Here is a 26,204-nt window from a genome sequence, read left to right on the forward strand (position 1 = left end):
GGGAATGGGGGTTGTGGTCAGGCTGTAACAGCTCCTCTTTGCTGCTCCTTCCTATGCACACTTTTTCCCTCCTCCCCTACCACAGTACAGTCCTTGTTGAGCTGCTTCAGCATGAGGATCCGCTGTAGGTTATAGTCGACCAGGAACAACTGGCTCCTGTAGCACCGTGTGCCCCAGTGTGGGTTCCTCATTGCAAACTGCAGCTTCCTTCAGTGCACACATTCCCCTAACTCTGGCCTGGGGGCCTCCGTGGCTGCAGTGAGGAGGCCAGTATGGCCACCACCTTGGCTGAAGGGCTCAGCTGTGCCCTGGTGTGGGTCTGCTTAGAGGTGGCTGGATCCAGCAGCAGCCATGCCCAGCCTCTCCTTAGAGGCCACAACTGCACCCAGTGCAGTGAATTAAGGAGAGACTATGAGCCTGCTGCAGGAACTTCTGGAAAGCATAATCTAGTTGTTACAGCTCTTCACTGTACTCCTTGCCCAATATTTGAGCGTAAAAAGTCAAATGAATAAGAAAGAAACAAGTATGGCAACAGGTTCATTTATTTTTGTTTCATACATCAACTTCATTGTTACCCTTTAAAGAATTTCCATGCTCTCAAAATGGCAGCCTGACTGCAGTGAACTGCATCTCATTCTAATGGCCTTAAAAATAAAGGATGGGTAGCAGTAGCTAGCATGATGCAGAATACCAGAATCTTTCAAGAGAAGCCCTCTGTTAAGATTCTTCTTGGAAATTAAACAGCTTGTGTGTCTCAGAGTAACCTGAAAGGAGAACTGCACTTGAAATTCAAGCCACTTCAGTAATTAATGCCTTTATTACTCTTGCTGGTGCTACTGTTTCACAGCCAGGAGGGTGTGGAAGGCTAAATCAAGTCTAGGACTATCTTATGCCTAAATAAGGCTGCCATACAGCAGCTACACTAATGCTTGCTTTATAGTTCATTGCTGGTGTGGCCAAAAAATAAACTCAGCAAGTTTTCAGAAGGATTGGCATACTGGTAACAGTCAGCTGCACAAGTGCTGCTGCTGCTGACTGTAAGGGTAACAAGAACACGTAAGACTGCCCATTTCCTTAGTGAGGTTGTGAAAAATGCACTGAATGTAAGCAGCTGCTGCTTTAGCATGGACAAGCCAAGATTTTATTTATGTGAAACCCAATGTGAAGCCTAGCCTGTGGAGAACTTCATAGTTACAAGTCACTGCAGGACTAATTTTCTTACCCCACCCTAGTGCAGAAGGAGTGCCTGTAGCAAAGGGGAGAGAGACCCAAGCTCTTAGCCTTACCAAAATACCAGCAACATTCCCATGTGGAAGAATTCCCAGAGTTTGCACACCAGGGACAACTCTATGGGGCATAAACCAACAGTGAAAAAGGAGCTGATGCTGAATTTGTCTCAGGTCTAAGATGTGCAGAAAGAAACAGCTACTAATTGGAACTCAGTTCTAAAATACACTTAGATGATAGGCAAGATAACTAGCTTAAAATTGAAGCTGGTCCCATTAAAGTGAAAGCTGACTGAAATGTATAGCGCTTGCAGGAAACTAAAAGTAGTGGTTCCTTGTCTGTGCCAATGCCCTCAACAGAAACTCAACACTAATTTTGTAAAAGGCCTTTATTTAAAAGCAGTGAAAACACTGGAAAAAGTGTAAGTTAACCCCTTGTCAGTGTGTTTAGGAAGCATAAACTGTATTTCTGCAGTTGTATACAGTAGCTACACCATGTGAAGACCATGATTTGCAAGTCTTTTCCTTCTTTCAGACCACCTGAGGATAAACACCTCTCACCACCTATAAGATTTCTCAAATGAGTTAAAGGAGTCGCTCATAGAAGAGAAGATAGGCTTGAGAGTTCAGAACTTTTGATGCAGACACAGCTTGTACGTGGGTGTCACTGATGTGGAACCACTGCCCTTTTACTGGTTCAGTTTCTAAAGCTGTGAAAGGAAGAATTTATGAGTAAAGGTTATTATGAAGGATTGAAGCAATCAATCCTGTACTGTTGTGCAGTAAGAATTTGTAAAATACTTCAAATTATTTACCTTGAGGAGGTTGTCCTCGAAGGACAAGATCAGAGAGATGGTTGTTCATACTTCGCATTTTAGCATATGCAGTATAGTGCCCAGACCTCATTGTTCCACTGTGCTCAACAACTCCATAGAGAGAGTATAATACTTTTGTGTTCCCTTCAGCCACATTCTATAAAAGCAGAAGTTTAGGCATGCCAGTCAGGTACTGGGTTTTAAGCAAGGCTAGAATGCAAACTCTTCACTTTGATCTGTTTGCTGATGAAAGGGAAGCTGGTCATTGCAGATTCATGCAAGCACTACAGCTATGGTCAATGGACATAACGCTGATTCAAGTACAAGCTGCACTTAGAATCATAGAATAGTTAGGGTTGGAAAGGACCTTAAGATCATCTAGTTCCAACCCCCCTGCCCCTGTATTATCACACAAAATAATTGAAGCTTGACAAGCATTCTGCAAAGTTCCTGCTAAACAGCTTAATTGTGAAAGCTTGTTAGAACATGGGAAAGGAGAATCTGGTTGTTTTCCCACTTACTTTACATTTAGCTGTACAGAAAGGAGCCAAGTCTATCACTTCTGGGAACTTGATATGCCTGTTAACCTTCCGGAGATTAAATCCAGCCTTAAATAAAGAAAAATCCCATAAAGTTAAAATGTAGGTATTAAAACCACACTTAGATACTAAATGTCTTGGGTTAAAGTTTCAACAATACAAAACGGGAAAAAGCAACACTTCTTTTTGTCTCCAGTGCCCAAGGTTTCCCAGCAGTACCTCCTGGTCCCCACATGCTGCACTGGAGCAGAAGTTAACATGGCTCTTCAACTCACAGTAACTTAAAGGTAGCAAAAGTGGAGAAAGAATCAGCTCTAATGCACTTATTTAACTATGAGGACATTCTTGCTTCTCAGGCAGTGTGATATGCTTGAGAATCTAATTTTATATCACAAGAACTAATGTAAATTCTACTGCCTTATGTCAATAATCTTCCAGTATCAAACTAGAAAAACAAAAGGAGAAGATGACATTTTCTTCATTATGTTACAGTCTCTTGGAATAAGCTACACATTTCCATTTTCTCTATGAAATTGTTTTTCATCTACTTAAAAGTTACCTCCCTTATTTTTTCCAAGCTTTTTGACCAAAACACTGAAGAGCTTTACATTCAGAAGAGGTGATACTGTCTCCCATCCCCATCCCATTCCCCTTTCTTGCTTGAAAACCTAAAGCCCTAAAACTTTTCCTTACAACTTGGAAAAAACGTGAGCCACTTTACTTCAGTGTCTATAAATAAGACTCAAGTCACAGTGCTTTCCATTCTCCATGTTTCACCACCACCACCTCGTAAGGCTCAGAATCCTCTCTTTTCCAATTTTATGGACCTATTTGTTACACTAATTTAGTAAGGGATCTTATTCTATCTGTACTGAACTGCTGTAGTAGCAAGACACAATTAATGCCAAGATGCTGCTTAATCCAGTAAGCAGTAACAACAGCGAGGGTATGTATTTTCCAGGTAACTAATGGAATACTCTTTTTGGGAAAATACACCCCAGCTCCTTAAAGGCCACAAAAAAAAAAAAATGCTGCACACCAATGCCTTCTGAACATTGGAAAAAAACCCTAAACCATAACAGTCTCTCATGAAAATATGCTAACATTAGATTTAAGTTAAGCTAGTATTATGTGCATATATACATATTAAACTGATACTATGTACATACGCATTTCTGCAGTTACCAGCCTGCTACTTACCTGTTGAAACCTTTTTAAGTGAAGAGTTAAAACTGGAGGAGCAAGAGAGATTAGCATCTGCTTTTTGGCATTAGTATAAATATATTTTTCACCTGCAGGAAAGAAAAACCACCAATGATTAATGTCTAAACAAATGTTACACCAAAAATTTATTTTCACTATTTAGGCTGCTCTAATGCCATCTACTACAACTGAGAAACGGAATATTCCCCCTTAATCTGATGAACAGCTGCCATCTTGCAGATTCCATATCACAAAAGTAACCCCTCATGTTACTAAGCAATGGCTGCACAAGCAGGATGAATTCTTCCCCCTTCTCCACAAGTCTCATCATCAGAAATCACATGCAGCTTTTACCGGCCTTTTGTGCAAACACCAACAGGATTTCCCTATTACTGTCTCAGCAGAATTTTATCATTTAAGGAGTAAACAGGAAAAAAAGTCACCTCCTAAATCTCCCTACATTTACCCACAAAAATAATTTTCAGACTGCAATGCCCTTTTTCTCCCACCAAATCCAAACCCACTCCTCTTTCGCAGTCCTGCAGCATTCTGTACCTGAGCTTATGAGCCTACTATTCTGCTCAGTTAAGAACTTACTTGTATTCATCTGTATGAAAAAAGGTTCTCACAACCTACCCACTTAATACTAGTTCAACATATCCAAGTTAAAGTTATACCAATACCACTTTAGGGACATTGCTCTCCACTCCCTCACCCACCCAAGCAGCAGATAAGATAATTTGTCATACTTTTTATGTTCTTCTTTGGTCCATAATGTCTTTGTGTACATACATCACAGAGTAGTTTATTGGTCTCAGTAAGTTTTTCATTACGGGTAAACTGATACAAACAGTGATGGATTGAACCTTCTTCTGGATTCAGATCTTCCCTATTTGCAAGAGTACAAAATGCTGTCCCTGAATCTTCAGTCAATACTTCACATGTCTTGATGGGAACAGACTGAAGGTCATCTAAGGTACTCATATCAGGTTCAGCATTGTCACTCAAATGTAGTTTTGAAAAGTCAGTAGCAAGCTCTTTGTCATTATTTTCATCACCTTCATCTTTCAAAGATATATTGTCAAGTCCATTAACTAATTTGCCAGGACAATCTAAGTCTCCCATAGGGAGATCCCCGAGAGACTCCTTTTCTACACACTCTTGTTCAGGCTTTCCTGTATTTTCATGCATGCTCTGAACTTCTGTACTATTTCCCTGTATATTCAAGTCTTTTTGAGTTAAGCAGTGATCTTTGCAATCATTTGATGACTCCTCTTCTTGCTTCATATCAGGCATTTCAGAGTCAATTTCTGCCTCTGATTCTTGGTTGTGTTCAAAATCTTTTTCTGGCTGTTCAGTTGCACAGATATCTGTCAAGTGAAGCACTTTTCCTTGAAGTTTTTGTTGACGGCGTTGGCTCTGCAAATCAGAATACGTAACATAGAAGAATACAAAAACCAGAGCAAATTTAAAATATATTTAGCGTTTATTACCATTTCTTTATCAAAATTTTTGTAGCATGCCATAGATCCATAGGGTGGGAAAGTAATCTATGATTTAATAACCAGAGGTGACTAATATACTGAACTTATTCTCACTGAGAGAGGCTGAGAGCTTGTTCAGCCTGGAGATGAGAAGGCTCTGGGGAGACCTTATAACAGCCTTCCAGTACATAAACAGGGCTTACAAGAAAGCTGGAGAAGGACTTTTTTTACAAGGGACTGTAGTGACAAGACAAGGGGGAATGGCTTTAAACTGAAAGAGGGGAGATTTAGATTGTATTCAGAAAGAAATTCTTCACTGTGAGGGTGGTGAGGCACTGGCACAAGTTGCCCAGAGAAGCTGTGGCTGCCTCATCCCTGGCAATGTTCAAGACAAGGTTGGACGGGGCTTTGAGCAACCTGGTCTAGTGGAAGGTGTCCCTGGCCATGGCAGGGGGATTGGAACTAGGTAAGCTTTAAGATCCCTTCCAACCCAAACCATTCTGTGATTCTATGATAGTTCCCAATGTTCCTTGTTACACAGTATCTTCAAAATACATTAATGATTCTCTTTAGAACACAGACATAAGAAAGGATATAGTTTTGTGAGTATTCTTGCAATCAATTACTAGAGAACAGCTGCCTGAAACAAATTAATTACTTCATACAAGCATCAAAATTCCACATTCCTCTGGATATTAGCTTATATATAGCACAGCAGCTCTTAACAGAATATGTAACTTCCTAATAGCAATGATGCAGATAAAATTGGTCTTATGATTTGTGCATTTTACAGAGGATAAATTCTGAGTGGTCTCTACCTAATCTGAAGAAGCAAAAAGAATTTGTTTTACTAAAAGTTGCAAGCACTTCATTAATAAAAGTGAAATACTGATCAAAACCAACCTTAGCTTGTTTTTTGGCCTGTTTCTTGACTTTTTTCTGAAGGTGCTTACTTGTACCAGGGGGCTCATCTCTCTGCTTAAGGTAACAGTCATCGTTTTTATTCTCTTCATCCTCAGATTCCTTTTCTTTGTTTTTCTTAATGTTTCTCTCATTGGTATTTTTTACTTTCTATGAAAAAAACATGTAAAAAGCCACAAAACAACCACAGAAGTAGAGATGTTACTGTCCTGAGTAACAAAACAGTATTCAAAAGAAAACTATGGATGAGAAGTTATCTGAGTTTTCAGCTCAAGAGAAAGCATTTTAGTGACTGTAACATACAACTAACTCGTTTATTCCTTACAAAAGAAGTACCTCATTCCAGAGGGAACCCACGTGAAACAATGCCTTCCAGAATGAAATGGCATGAAAAACCAAGGGCCAAATTCTGAACCAGTAAAGGAGCAACATTACCTTTGGCTCTAACAGATGTAAGTCTCATTAAATGCACTGAAGAGTAACATTTTACACAAACGGAGAGACATTTTCAGTTGAACTGCCTGCCACAGAATTTGTTTGCTTCTGCTATAATGCAATTTGTTTGCTGCAGAAGACATACAATCCATTTGGTTGAGGGGGTTTAATTTTGATATTTACTCTTTAACTTTTGTGTTAGCAGCACTACATCGCAAATCTGAAACATTATGTACAAAGATTATCAATATGGAATCCAAAGCAAATCAAGCCTAGACACTCAAATATCTAGAGATCAATCAAATAAATCAGTACTGATCAAATAGGTAAGTACATGCTATCCTACCAACTTTATTTAATAACCTGAATATTATGAGAAGTATTTCTGCATTCAGCACAGAAAAATGGATTAAAAAAGGGGCACTCAAGCAACCACTTGCTTGATGGCAACCCATCATTGTCATACAATTTAGATTTACAACAGCGAGGATGAATCGGGAAGCCATTGTTTTTCGAAACTCGGTCTTCTACAATAGTGAGACAATATTGGTACATTCCAGATTACCACCTAAGCCAACCTCTACATTAGAAATGTTAATTGACAAAGCAGCAAGATTACCAACAGACTATCAGATTTTCTAGAGACCAGTTATGAGCCACGACCTACAGGAATGACACTCATAAAAAAAAATATAATCTTATTTTCTAGCCTTCTGGGCAAACTTATAATTTTAAGTTCCAGAAGAGACATTTAGAAATATGTATAGATTCATTCTCTACTGATTATATAATAAAGGTGTTTTCATGTACAGGAACAAAAACTAATGCAAAAAGCTAGCACATACAATTTCTTACCTGATCATCTAGTACAGGAAGCGACAAATCAAGGAAAGACTCATGGACCAAGGATACCTTTAAATGAATATTCAAAAGTCCAGTTTAATTTTGTTTGGAACTGGCTGGGTTGCTGTCAATAGGCTTATTTGTACATAGCCTTGTTTGCATTTAAGTCGTGTTTTCACAAGTGCATTCAAACATAACACAGCTAATCTACCTTCACAAATGGCAATCATGACTAAATTACAGCTTTATAACATAAGGGAAGGAAGCCAAACCATGCTCCTCTTTGAAAAGCATGTAGCTAGCCAACTCCTAGAAGTGCATTAAATGAAAAAAACTCTAGTTTCACTTATATCTACATATAGCTATTTTGGTGTTCTCCTACATTACGTAAATTATATAGATTACATTTAATTATTCTCCAGGCTATTGAAAACAGGCAATTTACTTACAGTTCTGCATTCCTCACACATAATTGTACTGGTTAATTCTCCACCAAAAATCCGATCCACAAAACTCTGTATTCCCTTTTTCTTTTCATATTCTGAGAATTGGCAGAGTATACAGCAAAGTTAGTAATATTACACTGAATATACTGACATCCAACTTAGTTATGGCATACCACCTTAAAAAAAAAGTGAACACACATATACAAGATATATGATGAAACATATTGGTCTGTTCTGGTTTCCTTCAGAAATACAGAAAGATTCTTTCATGTATCAAAGAAATGGAAGCAAAAACAGATTTGCAGAAGACAGACTGACTGAACTAACACCTTTATCACTTTCTCAACCCAAACACATTTCCTCATTTTCTAAGAAGTACTGCATGCCAGTAAGAGTTCCCGTTTTCTCTCAGGACTTAAACAGCTGTCTGAACCTAAAACCCAAGCACCAACTCTGGTCTGTATAGGTGCCCTAAAACAAAAGCAATTTCCTCAAGCTGTATTTGCAGTGTTGCAGACAATCTGAATTTAAACTGGCTCTTCTAACCTAAGTGATGTTGAAAAGTTTAAAAATTCTTCTGTTCAGTATTTGTTTCCTTTATATACCGCTGTTAAGTACCAATGGATTATTAGGACTGAATAAGTAATTATATTCATGTGATGTAATATCTGTGATAATTCAGTAAGGACTGAATAAATAATTATATTCATGTGATAATATCTGAATAATTAAACACTACCCAAACATATTTTAATTTATAATGTCTATAGAATCAACTCTCTGTTAGACTGTTAAGGCTCGGTAAGACATTTGAATAGACTTAACGCTATTGAGCCCTATACTCTAGGTACACACATACTCAAGAGATCCCATAAAATTGTACAATTAAACATAAATCTTTTAGTTGATACTATTAGTGTTACTTTGGGTACTTCAAAGTTTTAACAAGGTTTCAAACTATCACAATATCAGGACCATATATTTTACCTTTAATTTTCTTTTTAATTTCTTCTTCATTTTGTTTGTTAGAGTCAGTCAGTGCCTTCAGTATTCCAACACTTATTTGCTGTAATTTTCAAAACAAACACATGCTGTAAAATTTCCTAAACTAATTCTGCTAACTGGTTCGTCTCACAAAATGTTTCAGATGAAGGAAAAAATTTAATCACCAGTAATTAAGAGAATCAACACAAACTACCACAAATGCCAAAAAATAACTGAGAAACAAACTTGCAACTCTAATGTTGCAATTAGGATGTAAGAAAGTAAGCCTAAGGGTAAAATACTTTTCCAAATTAAGTGAGCTTTCAGGCATTTCAGAAAGAAAAAAGAACATTTTGTTAGGGACAGTTCACATACACCATGCTTTTCTGTAGAAATTTTGGAGAAATCAATCTATTCCTGAAGGACAATAAACATTTATATTAGTAGTGTTGAATTAACCAAAGACCTTTAAAGCAAGCAAAACTGAACCTTTCTATTTGGCTTGAGCATAGAGAATAATCAGTTCACTGCCTTGTAAAATGTCAGAAAATATCATTACCTTAGAAACCTAAACAGCACATGCAATATATGCAGGAGATACTAGTTCCATCTAACAGAAGTATTCAAAGAGGGAAGTTTGTGGCCTGTAATACCCATGGTTGTACCATCACAACCACACTGCTTAGAACCTGCCCAGTTCTACAGCTTTGTAGCTCATTTGCTTGAAGTGTGTGCTATGGGCAGCACAGACCACTCTCAGAGTTCAACTTATAACATTCTTTCTTCTCTCAGCAGAGGGAAAAGTCTTGATCTACAGCATGAAGACAGGTTTGCACAACTATAAAATTAGCACTCACTTGCATTTCTTCTGATCTCATTCCATCAAGTAAGTAACGAAGCAACTCATGACTGTCTTGCTGCTGATAACCTTTAAATCGTATTGCTCTGTTAAGTGAAATGATGGTTGTAAAGTATAACTGAACTTGGACAAAGTAAAAACAATTCACATCAGACATAAAAGGACAAAGTCTTAAGCATGTATGTATATAAAAGCAACAAATTTCTACATATGGTGTTTTCTAATTATATGAAGCTAGCTAATCTGAATATGTCACTGTTAATCTTCCATTTTACTTCTATTCATTTATATTTTGCTTTTTATCCTCTTCTTTCAAAACTTGTTACATATACAAATTTTACAGGCTATGATGTGAGCTCAAAAAAAAAAGGGACAAAACTGTCTGTCTTTTTAAATAGCAAACTTTTTTCATACTGGCTATGACATGCAATTGTAAAGATACTCACTTTTTACAAACCTGAGCAAAAAGTTCCTTAGGAGTGACGACCCCTCTTTTTGTCTCTTGCATTTCTGTCAGGAATTGATACATGGCTAATGTCAAAGGACCTGGCTGATCTAGTTTTATCAGTTGAGGTTCCTGTTTTAAAGAAAAGCAACAAAGTTGTTTTGCCTTAATTTGGTGATAGATCCTTCTGAAGTAAGTTCTCCTTACCTAAACACTCCAGCACTTGAAAACATTATAAACAAACCCTCCAAAATGGCAGCAAGTTAACCTAACAAAAACAATCAACAGGTGGATTCTATTGAGGTGAAACAAAAACACTGGGCTAAGAATCATGAGTTATTTACTGCAACTCTGGATTTCTTGCTTTTATTAGGAAAAAAAACCCCAACAATTTCTTAAAATGCACAACCCTTCTTTCCCTTCCAAATCCCTAACTGTAATGAGGAGTGTTATTTCAGTTACCACCACAGACAACCTCTAGTTTCCTATTTTGTATTTAGACAAGCAACACTGTAGAAAAAGTTACACATTTTCACCCTTTAAATAGCTTAACCATAACGTAAGTACTAACAACTGACAACTAACAGCTAATGAATCGCCACTCTTTCACTTTAAATGAAAGAACTCTGTGGACTTCAGAAGTAGCTTTATGGAAATCAGTGGTGAAGTTCCCACTGATTTTACATCTTAATGTTATTATTTAGCTGAAACAGATTTAAAATCCAGAGATGAGTGCTTCTTGCTTTAACAGACTTGGAAGGCAGAAAGAAATGGTATGGAAGTCAAAGCATATGTACCATGGATAACTCGGGTGACTCGATTTTAACTGTTGTGCCAGACATTTTAGCTTCTTTAAGCAGCTCCCTCAGGACTGGAGTTTGTGATAAATTCTGTAGAACATAAAAGAAAGAAAAAGATTGATAACTGGGAACAAGAGGAAGAGCAGTTGAATTCCACTGGTCATGGAATTGGCAGCAATCAGATTAGTATGAATTTGTTTTTCCCAAATACAGAACTAAAGTGCAAATCATCACTCCAGAAATGCTAATGGTGTCTAACAGTTAAAGGTACATCCCATACAGCTAATGGGACTGTCACGTATTCTTTATTATTTAGATTTCAGAAACCCGAAATTCTTGTACAGACTCATCTTCTGTCTATTTCCTAATGTCTGTTTCTAAAAAGGAAAAGGTAAAACGCAGTGTATATATTTGGTTTAAAACATGTTTAAAAAATAAAACAAATTGTGTACGAAAACCTGTGAGTAGGAATTCTAAGTAAAGCTTCAGTATCAAAAGCCAAAGAGCACACGATTCATGTGTATTACAACTTGCATGTAGAGAGCCAGCTTATTATATCCAAACACTGCTTAGATGAGCAAGACACACAAGATAGCAATGCAATACACTCATCCTGTTGACATTTGCTTTTGTTTGATTTCCTGTTGCCGAGAGAAACACTTGTGTTTCAGTAAACACACATGGTGTTCGGATATTAATCTCTTATATTCTAAGAGGTCAGCAAGGGCGATGTGCCAGACTATTTTTTTATAAAAGCAAGAATTTGGCATGCTCAATCTACATCAGCCAAAGATGCCGTCCCTCAAAGAGAAGGCAAGTTTGTTATATTCTCCCTTTCAGCAAGTCTGAACCTGCAGTTCCATTTCTTCGTATTTCTCTAGGCCAACACACTATTTTTAGAAAGAACCCATCATTCCTGGCAGATAAAAAAAAAAAAACAAACAAAAAGAAAAACCCACACCAAAAAAAGCCCCAAACATTTTAATTGTGTCATTGTAAAATACTGGTGGCAGGGGAGTTGTGGGCTGATTGACTTTGCAGTTTCTTTGGTTTGGTTTGTTTTCTTATTCAAAGGTTTGGGTTGTTTGTTGGTTTTTAAGGTTTCTTTTTAAAGCAGTAACTACCATACCTGCATCACTGCATTAAAGAAACATGTATTCCCCAAATTACTAAGTCCCTTCACAGTCACTTCCGAATTAGTACTTGAATTAGAATTCTCTTCTTTAAGCGAGACTTCTTTTTCTTGCTCATTTTTGCTGTCCTTTTCTACTTTTTTATTTTCAATATCTTTGTTCTCTTGTTGCTTTTGTACTGAAATAATAAAGAAAAAACATACCACATATTATCCAGTAACAGGGAATGTGCTAGGAAAAAAAAATACAGGCATCAGCAATTTATGATGTTTAAAACTTACAACATATAATTAATTTTGGAATTGTGTAATGCTACTGAGGTAGGTTCTTAAACTGTCAAGGTAAGAGGAGTTGAAATACAAACCAAACAAAAATATCAGCAAACCCCTGAAATGTCATTTCAGATCAGCATGCAATTTAAACATGCCGCTTGGCCCACAAGCCATTCATACCATCAATCTCTGAAACTCTGCATGTGTTATCTGAAATTTAATTCCTGTTGCAAAACCATGTATGTTAGTGCTTTATACAACATCCAACATGATGGCATCTGAGATACCCTTCTTGAATGAAACGAAACACACAGGCCTTCCATTGTGAATACATTCGCATGTTCATTTCATGAACCTATTCAGATGAAACTGGAAGGTTTATATTCTTTAAGACATTAAGATATCTTCCCTAAAATTAGTTTGGTGCATAGTTCAAAATTTCAATGACCATAATAAAACCATAAAGGAATTCTGACTAATTTTTAGAATAACACCCACACTGGTTCTGCCAGTTTGGCAGTCTACTATTGATTCAGTTTCTGACAAATAGAGCTGTGAGCAAAGATTAACCTGAAAATAAAGTAACACCAGCTCAGAGAAAGAAAGGGCAACAGACAGTACAGTCTCCGCAGATGGGCAAGAAGTGGATGGACAACAGATAGAACACCTGAAGCAACAACTGCAACCAGGTATTTGTTTTCCAGCTCAAACCTGAAAAAGAGAATTTTGGGAACCAATATGAAGGCCAAGGATATTAGATGGAGAAAAACTATGCATCTGAAAAAGACTGACCAAAACCACTCAAAGATTCTGGTCTCTGTGGGAAAACCTTAGCTGCTTCCTGAACAAATATTTGGAGACAGCCACTTGGCATTGCTGGATGGTTGTGATCTATTTCCCAAGTGGGCTACAAACCCAAATGTGTAATTTTTTATAGCTATGAGTTACAGCATTTATTTTGATATGCAAATTCTTTCAGGTTTTCTAGTGGAAATACCTTGTACAAAACCAGTTTTGCAACTGTGGAAAGTGGGTGGTTTTGCTGGATTTATCTCCTTTTAAACAATCACATTTTACAGACTGCAGGCTGAACATGCTGTTTTAGGAGAGTTGTGAAGGCACTGCACCTACCTATACTAAATGTACAGGCCCAGCAGAGAAATCCTCTTCTATATGCCTTCGTGTGCTACAACAGCTGGAGGCAGTAATTCCAGCTGATACATTCACAAGTATCTATAAAAATACTTTTAAACACTCAAAGTATCCTTCGAATCTCAAGACAGACTAAGCAATTCTGATGAATAAACACAGCACTTTCAAGTACCGAAAGTCAATTCCTTACAGAACAACGGAATAACACATTAAAAAAATAAAGTAAAAAATGTCACAGTAAAATCATATTTTTTCCCCTGCTATTCCTGTATTTCTGGTCTGTAAAAGTTTAGGAAACACTGAGCAAAATCCTGGTTCAATTAGGGGCATAGGTTAAAACAGTACTTATGCTATCAGAACTCTGGGGACAGGAGGGAAAAAAAAAATCTAAAAAAGAACAGGAAATTAGCTTTTTACTTTAACTACAAAATGCTCCAAAAGCTAAATCTAATTTAGTGTACATTCTGGATTTACAGTAGTGTCTCCTACATTTAAGGGACTTTCTGATTTACTGTATGCATACTACAGTTATTTACCTGTATGTGATGAGCCAGTGCAAACTTGTTTTCTAATATAATCCACAGTCTGGCCCAATCGGCTTGAAGTACCATATGGAACTTCAGTATCACATATGTAGCACCTGTCTCCGCCGCCCCAAAAAAGAAAGAGAATTAATCCTATTTTTTTTCCTATTGTTTAAAATTCCTAAACTATTTGCTTATTTGATGCACTTCATTACACAAAATTACCATATTTATTTTAAGGTTTAGAAGTTTTGGAGAAGAGTTCAATCTATTTCTAATCAAGAAAAGAAAGCTTACAAATTATCTCTACTAAATTATTTCAGTGACTGAAGGCTGTGATTTACAAGTATAAATTAGACTCTTAAAAGCTGTGCTTAAAAACCTTGTTGCAAGTAAAATAAATGCAGGGAAAATTTTGCCAAAATCAACAAAGGTATCAGGCCCTAAAGGAAATTACTTACATTGTTATGGCATGGAAAAATACTATGAGTATTCTAGCCAAGCAAGTATTTAATTTTATTTAAACCGGATAAGAAATAAATTATTGTCCTCCATTAGTCCGGCACATTTTTATTTGCTCTTCCATTGCTGATACAAACCTATTTGTGTCTTTATGAGCAAGGAAGCACATGGTTAGACCACTAGTTTGTTTAAAACAAAACTGTGAGAGAAGCTGCAGTGATAACGGCTTGAATAAAATTCTGCCAGAACACATACAGCTGGAAAGTTGCAAGTACAGATTTTTGCAGCTCTGCTAAACCAGCTCTTTGAACAGGTGGCAAAAAGTATTGAAGAAACTGCAAATACTTCAAACCTTGAAATACACCAATTACAGTTCTTAGGCACAAATGCATTTAGCAGATTTCAGGATTACCATAAATCAGACTATTTTCTGATATTAAAAGCAGTAGAAGTCTGTAGCAAAGTGCTTCCCTAAATCTCCAGCATCCCTGAAATTAGCTGCAATTTTCACATTTCTTCATGCCACAGTAAAAAAATTGGCTCAACTTTTGTACCCCTGATTATGTACTTATTGTCTGCCTGGCTAATTATAAAAATAGGCATTCTTACCCCTGAATAATAAATGATAGTTATTTCCATGGGCAATGTTTACATCATAAACTTTTATCTGTCAAAAATTTTGTAGGTAACCTTGAAGGAATCAAGGCATTGGAAGTTGTTTTTTTTCCCCCCAGTGATGGCTGTTTGACTGGTAGGGGGAAAAAATATAAGTAGGTCCAACTGCTGTGTCACGCCAGTAGTGAACATGGATACAACAGCACTTGTTGTAAACCCCAAACGGCAGAACCTAATGAATTACTAGAACTCTCCTCTTTCTCTCCAAGTTCAAAACATTTCTTTTAACTGTTTACAGGTACTACTTACATGCCAATTTCAACCACAAATGCATACACACCATAAAAAGAACTATTCACACATTCATAGCATCAATAAATTCTGACCAAAACTGGTCTTCCTTTTGTATACCAGGCCCACTGTGAAATACAGTTCTTGACTACAGGTTTGATTTATAACAATTTATACCAATGTATCAATCACTGAATAATTTCTTGTGCAAGTTTGTACAACCAAGAAATTTGAGAAGTAAGCAAAACAACTTGCTTCAACAACTTCCTCTCAGCCACAAGCACTTAGAGTTAAAAACTAAGTTTAGAAAAGAGAAAATAAAGCACTTCTAAATCATATTTTTGACATGAATTTAAATCCAAAACGTTCACTAATTCATTAGTAACACATGCAATTAATAGTATCTATTTCCATTCTAGAGTTCAATGAAAATATTGATCATTACACATAAAAATGTTTAATATAATCAAGTAAGAAGATCTTGTTATACAAAGATTCTATGAAAATGAACATACTGACAGATAATGAGTTCTAAAAAAAAAAAAGGTACTAAGCAAAATGAAAATTCTATGTCAGGCACAGTATTTGTGTATAGCACAGTTTAGAAAATTAAGGTTTCCCCTTATGTAGTGCACTATTCCTTTTAAGAGAAAGATATACTACCAGGGAGATGCAATTTGTATTGACTGATGCGAGTAGCATCTTGTATTTCTAAAGCTGTGCTTCTTAACTATACATATGCTATTAAGAAGTCACGCTTACTGAGAAAATAAGTTTGTCACGAAGCGCATGAGAAAGAAGCTTCTCCCAAAGCTGAAAGTTTAGATTTAGAGCTACATATCAACACTGGTTGCCACGTATTAGTATTCTGACCAAGCAAAAGCAGCATTTACTTGTTGATGGATTTCAACTTCAATTACAAAAATTTTCTAGTTATGAATTTTACAAGAAAGCAGTATTTATTTAGACTGTTGAGAACTTCATGTGTGGAAATACTTTATACCCATCTAGCGGTAAATCCTAGAATTAACAAAGAAAAGAAAACAAATTATATCCCAGCCTCTGATGCCCTCTAGCTATGGCTTATAACTGTTGCCTGACAAACTCACCACACACTCCAGTTGTCCAAACTGAGAACCAAACAATGGGGATCTGATCTTGGCGTTTCGTAATGCTTTAAAGCATGCTGTTCTTGAGAATTTCTGCCACAGCCCTATAATGTTGATAACCAGAAGTGTCACAAAATCCAGTTGACTATCAATGAAACATAAAGTCAAAGTATAAACAAAGAATTAAAATGAAAACTGTTTAATGCTAAATTATTTAGGATGGTCAGCTCTCTATTTTAAGACCCTTATTTCTGCAGAGAGAAATGGGTGTAGAATAACTATAAAGTTGCTCAGGGACATAACATTTAATTTACAAATTCCAATTTGAACAGCTTGAAGAATGGAACAAGACAGATACCTCTTCAGCATGCAGAGGTCTAAGTTTACTAAACTAATGTGAGCATAAGATCTCATTGCAGGAATCATAAATCAGGACCATTAACAGAAATTTTTACTTTCTTAGGAAAATAATTTGGACTTTCTAAGAAAACAAGTCCTCAAGATGGTGTTCTAGCCTTAAGCCTGCTAAATGCTTTTGTGCCAAGCTTTTAAGTACTTCATTTCCAATTCAGAGCAGATATTCTTGAATCACACTACAGTAGATTAAATTATTTATGTACCACCACTTTTAAAATTATAAAAAGAATGTAAGAGTTGAATTAGAAACTCTCTTGTTCCACTATATTATGAGGCACTGAAAGATATTAAGACAAAAACAAAACAAGAGATACCCTATGGCCACATTTTAGACATAACCATATTGAAGGGCTTTCACTGGTCTCCTCTTCAGACTTCTCTTGTGTCTTATTATCTGCCTTGCAGTCCTGACAAACATGCCATTCCACATTCAGTAGCGCCTTTTTCAGATGACCTTGTTCTAATCCTTTACGAATATGCTTGCACACAGGTTCTACAAAATAAAAGGCATGAGAAGGTTATAGGTATAACAAATGGAAATGTTGAAGACACAGACAGCAATTCAGAAGCTAGGACAGCCTTTCCAGAGTCAAAAAGATACTGACAATTTAGCAGAAAGAAACCCTTCATTACCTCCATTCACATACAGGGATATTGTTACTGCATCCCAAGCTACAAAAAAAACCCCACAAACAAAAACAAACAAAAAAACCCAACCCAACACCAACCAAACCAAACCAAAAAATTTATCACTCAAACCCACAATTAGTCAAAGCTGTTGACAAAACTTCTGCATAAAAACCTACATACTGTGTCAGGCTGTGAGCTTCTGTTATTAAGATTCCCACACCACCCAGGATGCAGTCACAACCCACTGCCATGATTTCCAGCCACCAAGGCAGCACCTGGCTGGCCTATAAAGTGGAGGTTACAGAGGCTGTGCTTCTAGCTGAGCTGCGTCAGTGAAATTATACAGCATACTATGGTAGAAGAAAATGACAGAGTCATCCTGCCTATACCATTATCACTTCACACTACAATACTACACCCTTCTGGGAGCTGCACCTTCTGGCCATGGTGTGAACTCCATCTATTTAACCACACTGTTAAGAACGACTGCACTGAGACCAGGCATATGTTGCTAAGAGCTACTATCAGGAGTTTAATTACCTTATTTCTTCTTTTTTTAATTTTATGATTGCTGATTACACTACACTTGCGTGAAGAAAAGCTGTAAGCTTGAGTCATGAACAGAGAAACTGAAATTGACAAACAATGCATATGCAAACTGTTTCAAGATCTTCCAAATAAAATGAAAAAAAAAATTATAAGAGGAACACATTTTAGTCCCTCCCCCTTTTTTCTCTCCTGTGCATTTTTTTAAGACATTTAGCCTACATCAGCCTACAATTCTTCACTATTTGCAGTTACAAGTGTCTAAATTTGCAAATACAGGGTCAAATACCTGACAGTGCAGTTACCTCAAAAGTTAAAAAAAAAAAACAACAAATCCCATGATAAAAGAAAATGCTATATGTACTTAATATGTTAGAAATAAATAAAAATCACAGTCTTGTTACACTATTATTAAGAATTACATAGCTGTTTACATAATTCAATTGCCTTAAGTACTTTGCTACAGAAGTACTTTTATTGCTCAGATGGTGTAAAAACCTCAATCTATCTTTGTTGGGATCATATCCAAGATTACATCTTCAAGACGGGAAACTTCTCTTGGCATGAGCTGAAACTGATGAAAAGTCTTGTATCCACAGTTCTATTTCTGTCCAAGATTAAAGGATTTTACCAGAGTACAAGTGCAAGCCAATAAGAGCCAAATACAGACATTTAGATACACTTTTTAAGCCTTAAAAAAAACCACCTCCCCCCTCCCCCCCCCAAAAAAAAACCAAACCAACCAAAAAATCCCACCAAACAACCCACAAGCTTCATCTACAACTTCAAAACTATCTTTTTAAGCAAAACTTTTGTTTACTGCCACTACTACCATAGTGGAATTATTTACAATGATCAGTCTTAGTTTAGATTTGTGGTTTTATAGGACTTCATCAGCCTACTTTTAGCCAAAGAAGTGAGATGCCATCAGCAAATGCACCATAACCGATTTCTTTGCTGGAACACTCACAGCAGACATTGACCTTGATTTCAGGAAGAAAAGACAAAAGAAGCTAAAAAGACAGAAGGCAACACAAGACCAAGACAACCAGGAAACCAAAGTAAAGTAGACTTGAACTTAAAATAGACAGGCCATCACACCAAGCCTCCTAGATAAAAATGCAAGTGTCTTCTAATTAGCATGGCCCAACTCGTTTGCCCAGTCAGGACCAACAAAAAGGATGGGTAAGACACAATCTGTGACCTGGTCAGAAAAGGTGGTAGAACAGAATACTATACAGCACAAGCAAAATTAAGAGCTAGATCAACCAGAGTAAACAAGATCATGAAACTTCAAAACAGGGGTGAGCTCCAGTAGAGCTAGAAGGGTAGCATGAACTTGGGATTAGGAGCAGAAGGCAAGGATGAGAAGGAGGTTTTCGCCAAGAAGCACCATGACTAGAGAGCTAAGATGTCCAGAGACAGTACTGAGCTAGGTGCTAGTGTAAAGACAAATAGTTTTGCAGAAACATTTTAATCACAACCTTTTTCACTGAAGCAAAAGCCTTCTGCAACAAAATCTTCATTAGGAAAATGCTACTTAAACCTATCACAACCAGTCTGGCAACTGACTAAGCAAACCCTTTATATTCTGAGGAATTTTATACAATCTGTGTAAGTCTACAGAATTGTATGTCAGAGTTTCTTGAAAACCAGAAAATAATCCTAATTTTCAAGATGGGATTATTATTATTTTCTAGCACACTTAACCTAAGTAGCAACCCAGTTTCTTGGCAGTCCAGTTTCAATTATACAAACCTATACTTTGTAAATGAGACTTCAAAGCCAGTGACTAATGTATATGACTTCTAATATTAATGAGTTTTCAAGCCCTGTTTGAGGTTAAAACAAACATTAGGACCACAAACTTCTCAGAGGAAACACACCCAGCGTATCTGCAGACTCATCAGACTGTGCAGGTTTGCCTTTGATGCGTTTCTTTCCCATATTTGTAGTCTGTAATTTTTCTTACATAGAACAGTGACCTAGCAAAGAAAAATAATAAATTAGAAAACAGGCTTTGGTTTATTTGCTTAGTGCTAAACAATACATTATTTCTATGTCCAAGATAGTGATTTTGAGGTGATTTAACTTGTTTTAATTTGACTTTTCAAAAGAAAATACATTAATTATACTTTAACATGAAACAAATGCAACTGTTGTATAAGCAAGATCACAGTGTGAACTATAAAAGTGAAATGATTTAAAACCTTAAATCAAAACTATTATACAAAAGATGGGAAACTTAAGCATCAAAAATCCCATAAACCTTTAGGACTTGTACTTTAATAACAGGCAAAAGAATTGGGTTTGTCCCAGTTAAATCTTGAAGTTATTACAATCTTTCAGTTTCCTTTACTGTAAATACCTTGTATCTTTGAAGAAGTCTGACACACACCAATACACTAACATACTTGAAAATATACACACAATGGGAGCTGAAATTTTTCAGTTTTTTCACTGGGGGAGTCTTATTATCACCTTCCCAACCTATCAACCAACTAATTCAGAAGGGGTCTGTTATTTATATGCCTGCAGACCCTTCCAAACAAGACTAAGCTACCACTGCAGAGTTTCAAGTCAAGTACTTGCCTTCAAATATATTTAGCTTCTACTCTGTAGCCCCATGACGTCTGTGCCTTAACTCACAAAGAACACAAACATCAGGTAAACTTAAAACCCAACATATGCTATACAATGAAAGCACACAACCTAAGCAGGTTCAAAACCAGGTTCCTGCAGCCTTACACAGTCTTCACAGGCTGGCCTATGCCTGCTGTCTACCCTTAGCATAAACGTGTTAGCGCAGCACTAAATCTGACTTGTATAACACTCATCCTTTCAAACCCGTTTCTTAGCTTGGACTCCACCATCACACCAGCCACAGAGAACAGCTGCCTGCGTGGGGCTGTCACAAACGACAACTAAAGCCAGCCCCCAAAAACTGGAGAGAAACTGAGCTGGGAAAAGTTTACACATGATAGCCGAATAGGGGTGAATTCTCTGCTGGAGAATTCACAAACCAGTCAAGTTGACAGACAGGGCACAGAGGACTTCAGGAAAACAAATGACAGATCATCCCCAACCCCCAGCACGTTTTTCTGCCAAAATCTACAACATTTAATCCTACACGAACAACTCTAAACAGTCAAAATCCCTTCCAAATCGACTTTGCTCCTGCCGGGAGGTCAGGGCAGTATCAACACATGTAGCTGTTAGTTTAACCCACACTGTCTCTGGATGAACTTGTCTAGCATACTCCTCGCTAGCCTTTTCCACGGAACAGCCCGCACAAAAGTGATGCAAAGCCAGCAGCCAAAGCAAGAAAACGACAATCTGAGTGTTTTGGGGGTGTTCTGGCAAAACAGAGCGGTGTGCCCAAGCCAGGGAAAACACCGGGCCGCGGCAAGCGCTTGCCCCAAGCACCAGGCTGGGCCGCGGACAACAGCGGGGAGCCAACACTCCCTGTCCCAGAGGCAGCCAGGACCCGCCGCGGCGGGAAGCAGGTGTGCCCCGGGACTCGGCACGGCTGGTCTCGTCCCCCCACCACCGGACAGGTCCCCGGGCGGGCAGCCACCCCCACACCTCACTCACCACGTACCGGACCGTACCACCCACGTGTACACCTGCCCCAGACCCGCCGCCGAGCACCCCACGGCCCTGCACCGCCCCGCCTGCTTCCGATTGGCCTGTGCCCGCCTCCTGTGCCAGCACTGACAGGCACCGCAGCCAACAGGAGAGCCGAGTGTCTCGGCCCGAAGCGGACACTGCGGAACGCTGGAGGAGTGAGTCCCGGGCCGGGGGAAGGAGGGCAGCCGAGGAGGCAGGGGCGTGATAGCAGTACCGAAGGGCTCCCGTGCCTTACCTGATGGTGCCTCGGGGTGAACGGCTTGGTAGTGCATGGCTCCTCCTTGGGCAGCCCGATTGCTTCACCTCATCTTGCAGCCGGTTGGGCAACAGTCACCAGCTGCTATACGTGTTTCCGGCGCGTTGCATTGTGGGGCTGTGAGGATACGGCGGCATGGGAAAGCAGTGGAGGGAACTGGGATGAGGACGTGTCTGCGCATGCACATCACGCCTTTAGCCCGCCCTCCTGAGCCCCGTCCGGATGAGTTATCGGTGCGGAGGGATGTTGATCTGGGTGGTAGCGTTTAGCGTTCTACGGCTGTCACAGCAGCACAGGCGGCTCTGCTCCAGGTGTGCGGCCTTGTGAGAGGGAAATGTATCTGTTGGTACAGCACCACATCCTGCCTCGTCTCAGCTTGGAAACCTCGAGGGCTGTCACAGAGTGCGTTTGTGCTCCTGATCTGCTCGCATGTGTGAGCTAGTTTCGAAAGGCTTGGTTATAAAGATTAATATGATTTATGCAGGGTAGTTCATGAACTTTGTCCCTTATTCAAGCCCTTATTTTCTTTCCTCATTTCCTCTTTGCTTAGGAATCAACAGAAATGACTAACCGAGAAGAAGCTGAGATACAAATTTCAGAATTGGATTTACTCTCTAGCATGTTTCCTTATGAGGAAGAGTTCGTTCTGACTGACCAGCTGGCTGTAGCAGAGCTAAAACACTATGTTGAAAATGAGTCTGCAGAGATGCCATCTTCGAAAGTTCAGTTTATACTCAATGTAAAGCCAGAGATCTGTAATGCTTCTATGGTATGGTAAATACTTATTTGGATTTTGTGAGATTTTAGGGCTTACTTGACCTGAGCACTTGCTTATTTGTTGTTTTTTTTTGTTTGTTTTTTTAGGTGGAATTCTCTATGGCCTGTGCTTTACCGTTTAAATATCCAGCTGTTCTACCAGAAATTACTGTGAGGTATGGCATTAAAAGTACAGGTAACAAAAATATTAAGAAGCTATGGTGTACTAAATAGATAGAGTTATAAAAGGAAAAGGCAGTCCCTTTTTGAATAGTTTACTGTCAAATTAAGCCAGAAGGACAACAGTGTTGAAGAAAAGCAAATCTACAAGGTTATGATTTCTTCGTCGTCCTCAGCAGGTAAGAAAAATAGGAAAACCGTGGAGGAGCGCCATCTTCTGTACAGAGGGGTTAGGCATAGGTACCATTCGTTGGTTTGATGTTAAAGAAGAGAGACTGTTGTCCATTTTGGCAAGGATTAACATTAGCCAAAAGAGTAAAAAGTTACTTGGTGGTCTTATTCTTCCTTTGTCAAAATGCTGTCACTTGCAGGCTTCTGGTTTGTTGGGTATTTTGGTTTGTTTGTTGTTGTTGTGTTTTTTGTTGTTGTGTTTTTTGTTTTTGTTTTTTTTTATTGCAACATACCTGTTTAAAGAAGTAGCCCTGCATGTTGCAGGAAGTCAGTTTAGCCACCGTGCCTACTTTTCAAGTACATTTTCCTTGATTTTGATTTACAGATTAATTGTATTATATGTGAACTGAAAGAGTTAACACACCCATTAAATACTGATTAACACCTTTTCATAGCTAATAATGACTTAAATAATAGCAAGTGTATACCATCTAAATGCAGCCTGGATTTTCTTGGCAGCTTGAAGTAAAACTGAAAAACAAAATTTAAAAACTTCTAGATTGTAAATGTATTACAACTGCTTTTAAATTTTTCTCTAGGTCGTCGTTATTGAGCCGCTCTCAGCAGCTTCACCTGAACTCAGATCTAAAAACATATTTGATGCAAAACTGCAGTGGTGAACCCTGTATGTTGAGTGCAAGGGAATGGGTTAAAGACCATGCAGCTGCTTACATTGACAAAGAGCTTTCATCTTCTTCAGTGACAGCATCGAATGCTACACAGCCAGAAGTCATCATGTTCACTCGACTGTGGATCTATAGTCATCACATTTACAATAAGCAAAAAAGAAAGAATATTATTGATTGGGCCAAGGAGCTCTCTCTGTCAGGGTTTTGCATGCCAGGGAAACCAGGTGTTGTTTGTGTAGAAGGTCTTCAAAGTAATTGTGAAGAGTTCTGGTCAAGGTTAGTTTTTTCTTTGTTCTTAAATGTCATTAGTAGTTAGACTATTACATTTTTTCATGTGGTATATGTGGCCAGAAAGTGGGAAATCCTACCACCTTCCAGCCTGTGAAGGTCTGCAAAATACGTGTGCTTATCATAATGTATTTCCAACTGTGAATATCAACTGTAGTGTTGGTTGCAGAAATCAAAGCTGCTAGTACCACACAATGCCTATTCATTTCTGTTTTATCTTCCTCTATATTTCACTTGTATAGCAGTAGGCTGCAGTACCGTAGTTGCATTACATAAGTACGTTGTTATATTCCTCTGCATTTGTGTTTTATTCTGCTCCCATCATTTATACTTCTGAGTCGTGCAGACTAAATGAACATTGTTATTTGATTGTAACAGCTAAGAGAGTACGAGAATATGAGAGTTCTTAGCACAGGCAAGGCAGAAATAAGCACTGAAATTGAAACCACATCTTCATCAATTATTTTGTGAGCAATAACATTAAGGTTCTTGAACCCTGAGGCAATACAAAGAAACAAGCTCCTGCTTATGGAGGTGTTTGCATGTGAGTGGTGTTTCTGTGACAAGCCAGGTAACCAGTATCTGCCAAAGATACAGGTACAAGGAGTTTGTTGACTTCTGTGATAATAGTTATTCCATAGTATTTTCTAAAAAAGTATTTATTTTATAGGCAGATTCATATTTCTCCAATTTCTTTCAGAGTGAGAAGATTAACATGGAAAAGAATTCTCATTCGGCACAGAGAAGATGTTTCTTTGGAAGGTGGAGGACATGCTGAGATTCAGAAACAAAGAAAGTTCTCCACTTTGGAAGAAAAATGTTTTGATGCACATGGTGCCAGAGGGAATCATATGGATTTGGGGCAGCTATATCATTTTTTAGAAGAAAAAGGATGTGCTGACATCTTTCAAATGTACTTTGGGGTTGAAGGGCATTGAAGGGGTTGACAATCACCACTGGTCCAAGTGTCTACGTTTGTAAGTTAATTTTCATAACAGATTCCTTAGCTGTTCTGCAGGAGTTTATCAGAGGGGGAATTAATAATTTGTGGTTTTATATGATGAATCCAGTTTTCAATGAAAAAATATCCAGTGAGAGGCTGAATAATGAAAATTAAAATAACTGTTTTATTACACTTTCTGGATGTTTAGTGTACATAATTAATTATTGGGAAAGAAAGTATGTTTGATGAACTACCAGGGCATTACAGAATTACAGGTGAATGAATAGATGTAATTGTGGTGAATGCATATATGAGTAAGGAGAGACAAAATTCAAGTGTGGGTATCTCAGGAGACATACCAAAACATTTGTATTATTTGTTGCTGTTTACATACACTACATGAAAGCTTTTTTGTAACAAGCTTTTATTCTGCTTTCTATCTGGAAGTATATTGAGCTGTGATATTGACGTATTATTAAAAAAACCAAACAAAACCCAGAACAAAACAAAACCAAGCTAGTCAAAACAACAAACAGAAAAGGAATGAGCAAGTTCACAGAAGTCTTGCTTAGGCAAACAGGATGAGCTAGGATGCCTACTCTAAGGCATAAGAATTTTCCATAGGTAGACTTGGGTGTGCAGAGAGGTGCTGTGGTAGCTTTATACTGCACCTGTGACTGAGAAGCCCAGTCTCTACTCACATTAAAGTGGAATGTTACCCAGGGATGGGCTGCCTTATGGCAAGCACACTCCTGAGCAGGGAAGCAATCCTCACTGTTCTGAGCTTGTGGAGTTGCAGCCAAGTAACAAAGTGAGTTACACTGCATGTGCTGTTGAATACAGTTTCAACAAAGCTATATCAGAATGATATTTTGATTTGTTTATGGATTGCTTATCTAAATCACACATGTCATAAATCATAGAATGGGCTGGGTTGGAAGGGATCTTAAAGCTCATCTAGTTCCAACCTCCCTGCTATAGGCAGGGACACCTTCCACTATACCAGCTTGGCCTTAAACACTCAGGGACAGGGCAGCCACAACTTTTCGGGGCAACCTGTTCCAGTGAGTCACTGCCGTCATAGTAAAGAATTGTTAACTTACATCTAATCTAAATCTACCTTCTGCTAGTTTAAAGCTA

At 38.1% G+C, this 26,204-nt stretch overlaps 2 protein-coding genes across 9 annotated transcripts; one reads left to right on the forward strand and one right to left on the reverse strand.

Moving 5' to 3' along the window:
- Positions 1-537: 537 nt before the first annotated feature.
- Positions 538-22,136, reverse strand: USP16 (ubiquitin specific peptidase 16). Of its 5 annotated transcripts, none has more exons than XM_031051227.2 (18): positions 22,017-22,136; positions 20,038-20,136; positions 17,290-17,468; positions 16,559-16,662; positions 14,094-14,197; positions 12,130-12,311; positions 10,998-11,090; positions 10,202-10,332; positions 9,754-9,841; positions 8,900-8,978; positions 7,916-8,007; positions 7,479-7,535; positions 6,171-6,338; positions 4,503-5,202; positions 3,781-3,872; positions 2,563-2,649; positions 2,042-2,198; positions 538-1,936 (listed from the first exon to the last, which is right to left on the reverse strand). In XM_031051227.2, exons 2-18 carry the CDS (start codon positions 20,096-20,098, stop codon positions 1,812-1,814), a joined length of 2,499 nt encoding a protein of 832 aa, XP_030907087.2. In that variant the 5' UTR covers positions 20,099-20,136; positions 22,017-22,136; the 3' UTR covers positions 538-1,811. The 5 variants fall into 5 exon arrangements, with proteins under 5 accessions (XP_030907087.2, XP_005151696.2, XP_030907085.2 ...); XM_005151639.4 differs by having other exon boundaries at positions 1,772-1,936; positions 4,533-5,202; XM_031051225.2 differs by lacking the exon at positions 22,017-22,136 and adding an exon at positions 21,753-21,810 and having other exon boundaries at positions 1,772-1,936.
- RWDD2B (RWD domain containing 2B) lies at positions 21,859-25,256 on the forward strand. 4 transcript variants are annotated; one of them, XM_031051231.2, is made up of 5 exons: positions 21,859-21,936; positions 22,588-22,806; positions 22,902-22,969; positions 23,744-24,109; positions 24,822-25,256. In XM_031051231.2, exons 2-5 carry the CDS (start codon positions 22,600-22,602, stop codon positions 25,057-25,059), a joined length of 879 nt encoding a protein of 292 aa, XP_030907091.2. In that variant the 5' UTR covers positions 21,859-21,936; positions 22,588-22,599; the 3' UTR covers positions 25,060-25,256. The 4 variants fall into 4 exon arrangements, with proteins under 4 accessions (XP_030907091.2, XP_030907089.2, XP_030907090.2 ...); XM_031051229.2 differs by lacking the exon at positions 21,859-21,936 and adding an exon at positions 22,128-22,468; XM_031051230.2 differs by lacking the exon at positions 21,859-21,936 and adding an exon at positions 22,128-22,348.
- The last annotated feature ends 948 nt before the right edge of the window (positions 25,257-26,204 follow it).

The sequence above is a fragment of the Melopsittacus undulatus genome, chromosome 2 (genome assembly GCF_012275295.1).
Source record: "Melopsittacus undulatus isolate bMelUnd1 chromosome 2, bMelUnd1.mat.Z, whole genome shotgun sequence".
NCBI classification, from domain to species: domain Eukaryota; kingdom Metazoa; phylum Chordata; class Aves; order Psittaciformes; family Psittaculidae; genus Melopsittacus; species Melopsittacus undulatus.

What these genes read in the sequence shown, in the direction of transcription:
- USP16 (XM_031051227.2), bottom strand. Translation starts at nt 20,098, where the DNA reads ATGGGAAAGAAACGCATCAAAGGCAAACCTGCACAGTCTGATGAGTCT. An exon ending in TTTGCTCAGGTTTGTAAAAA is followed by an intron (nt 9,842 to 10,201) that starts GTGAGTATCTTT and finishes TTCACTTAACAG; the next exon opens with AGCAATACGATTTAAAGGTT. An exon ending in TCGAGGACAACCTCCTCAAG is followed by an intron (nt 1,937 to 2,041) that starts GTAAATAATTTG and finishes TTCCTTTCACAG; the next exon opens with CTTTAGAAACTGAACCAGTA.
- RWDD2B (XM_031051231.2), top strand. Translation starts at nt 22,600, where the DNA reads ATGACTAACCGAGAAGAAGCTGAGATACAAATTTCAGAATTGGATTTA. An exon ending in AGATCTGTAATGCTTCTATG is followed by an intron (nt 22,807 to 22,901) that starts GTATGGTAAATA and finishes TTGTTTTTTTAG; the next exon opens with GTGGAATTCTCTATGGCCTG. An exon ending in TGTGAAGAGTTCTGGTCAAG is followed by an intron (nt 24,110 to 24,821) that starts GTTAGTTTTTTC and finishes AATTTCTTTCAG; the next exon opens with AGTGAGAAGATTAACATGGA.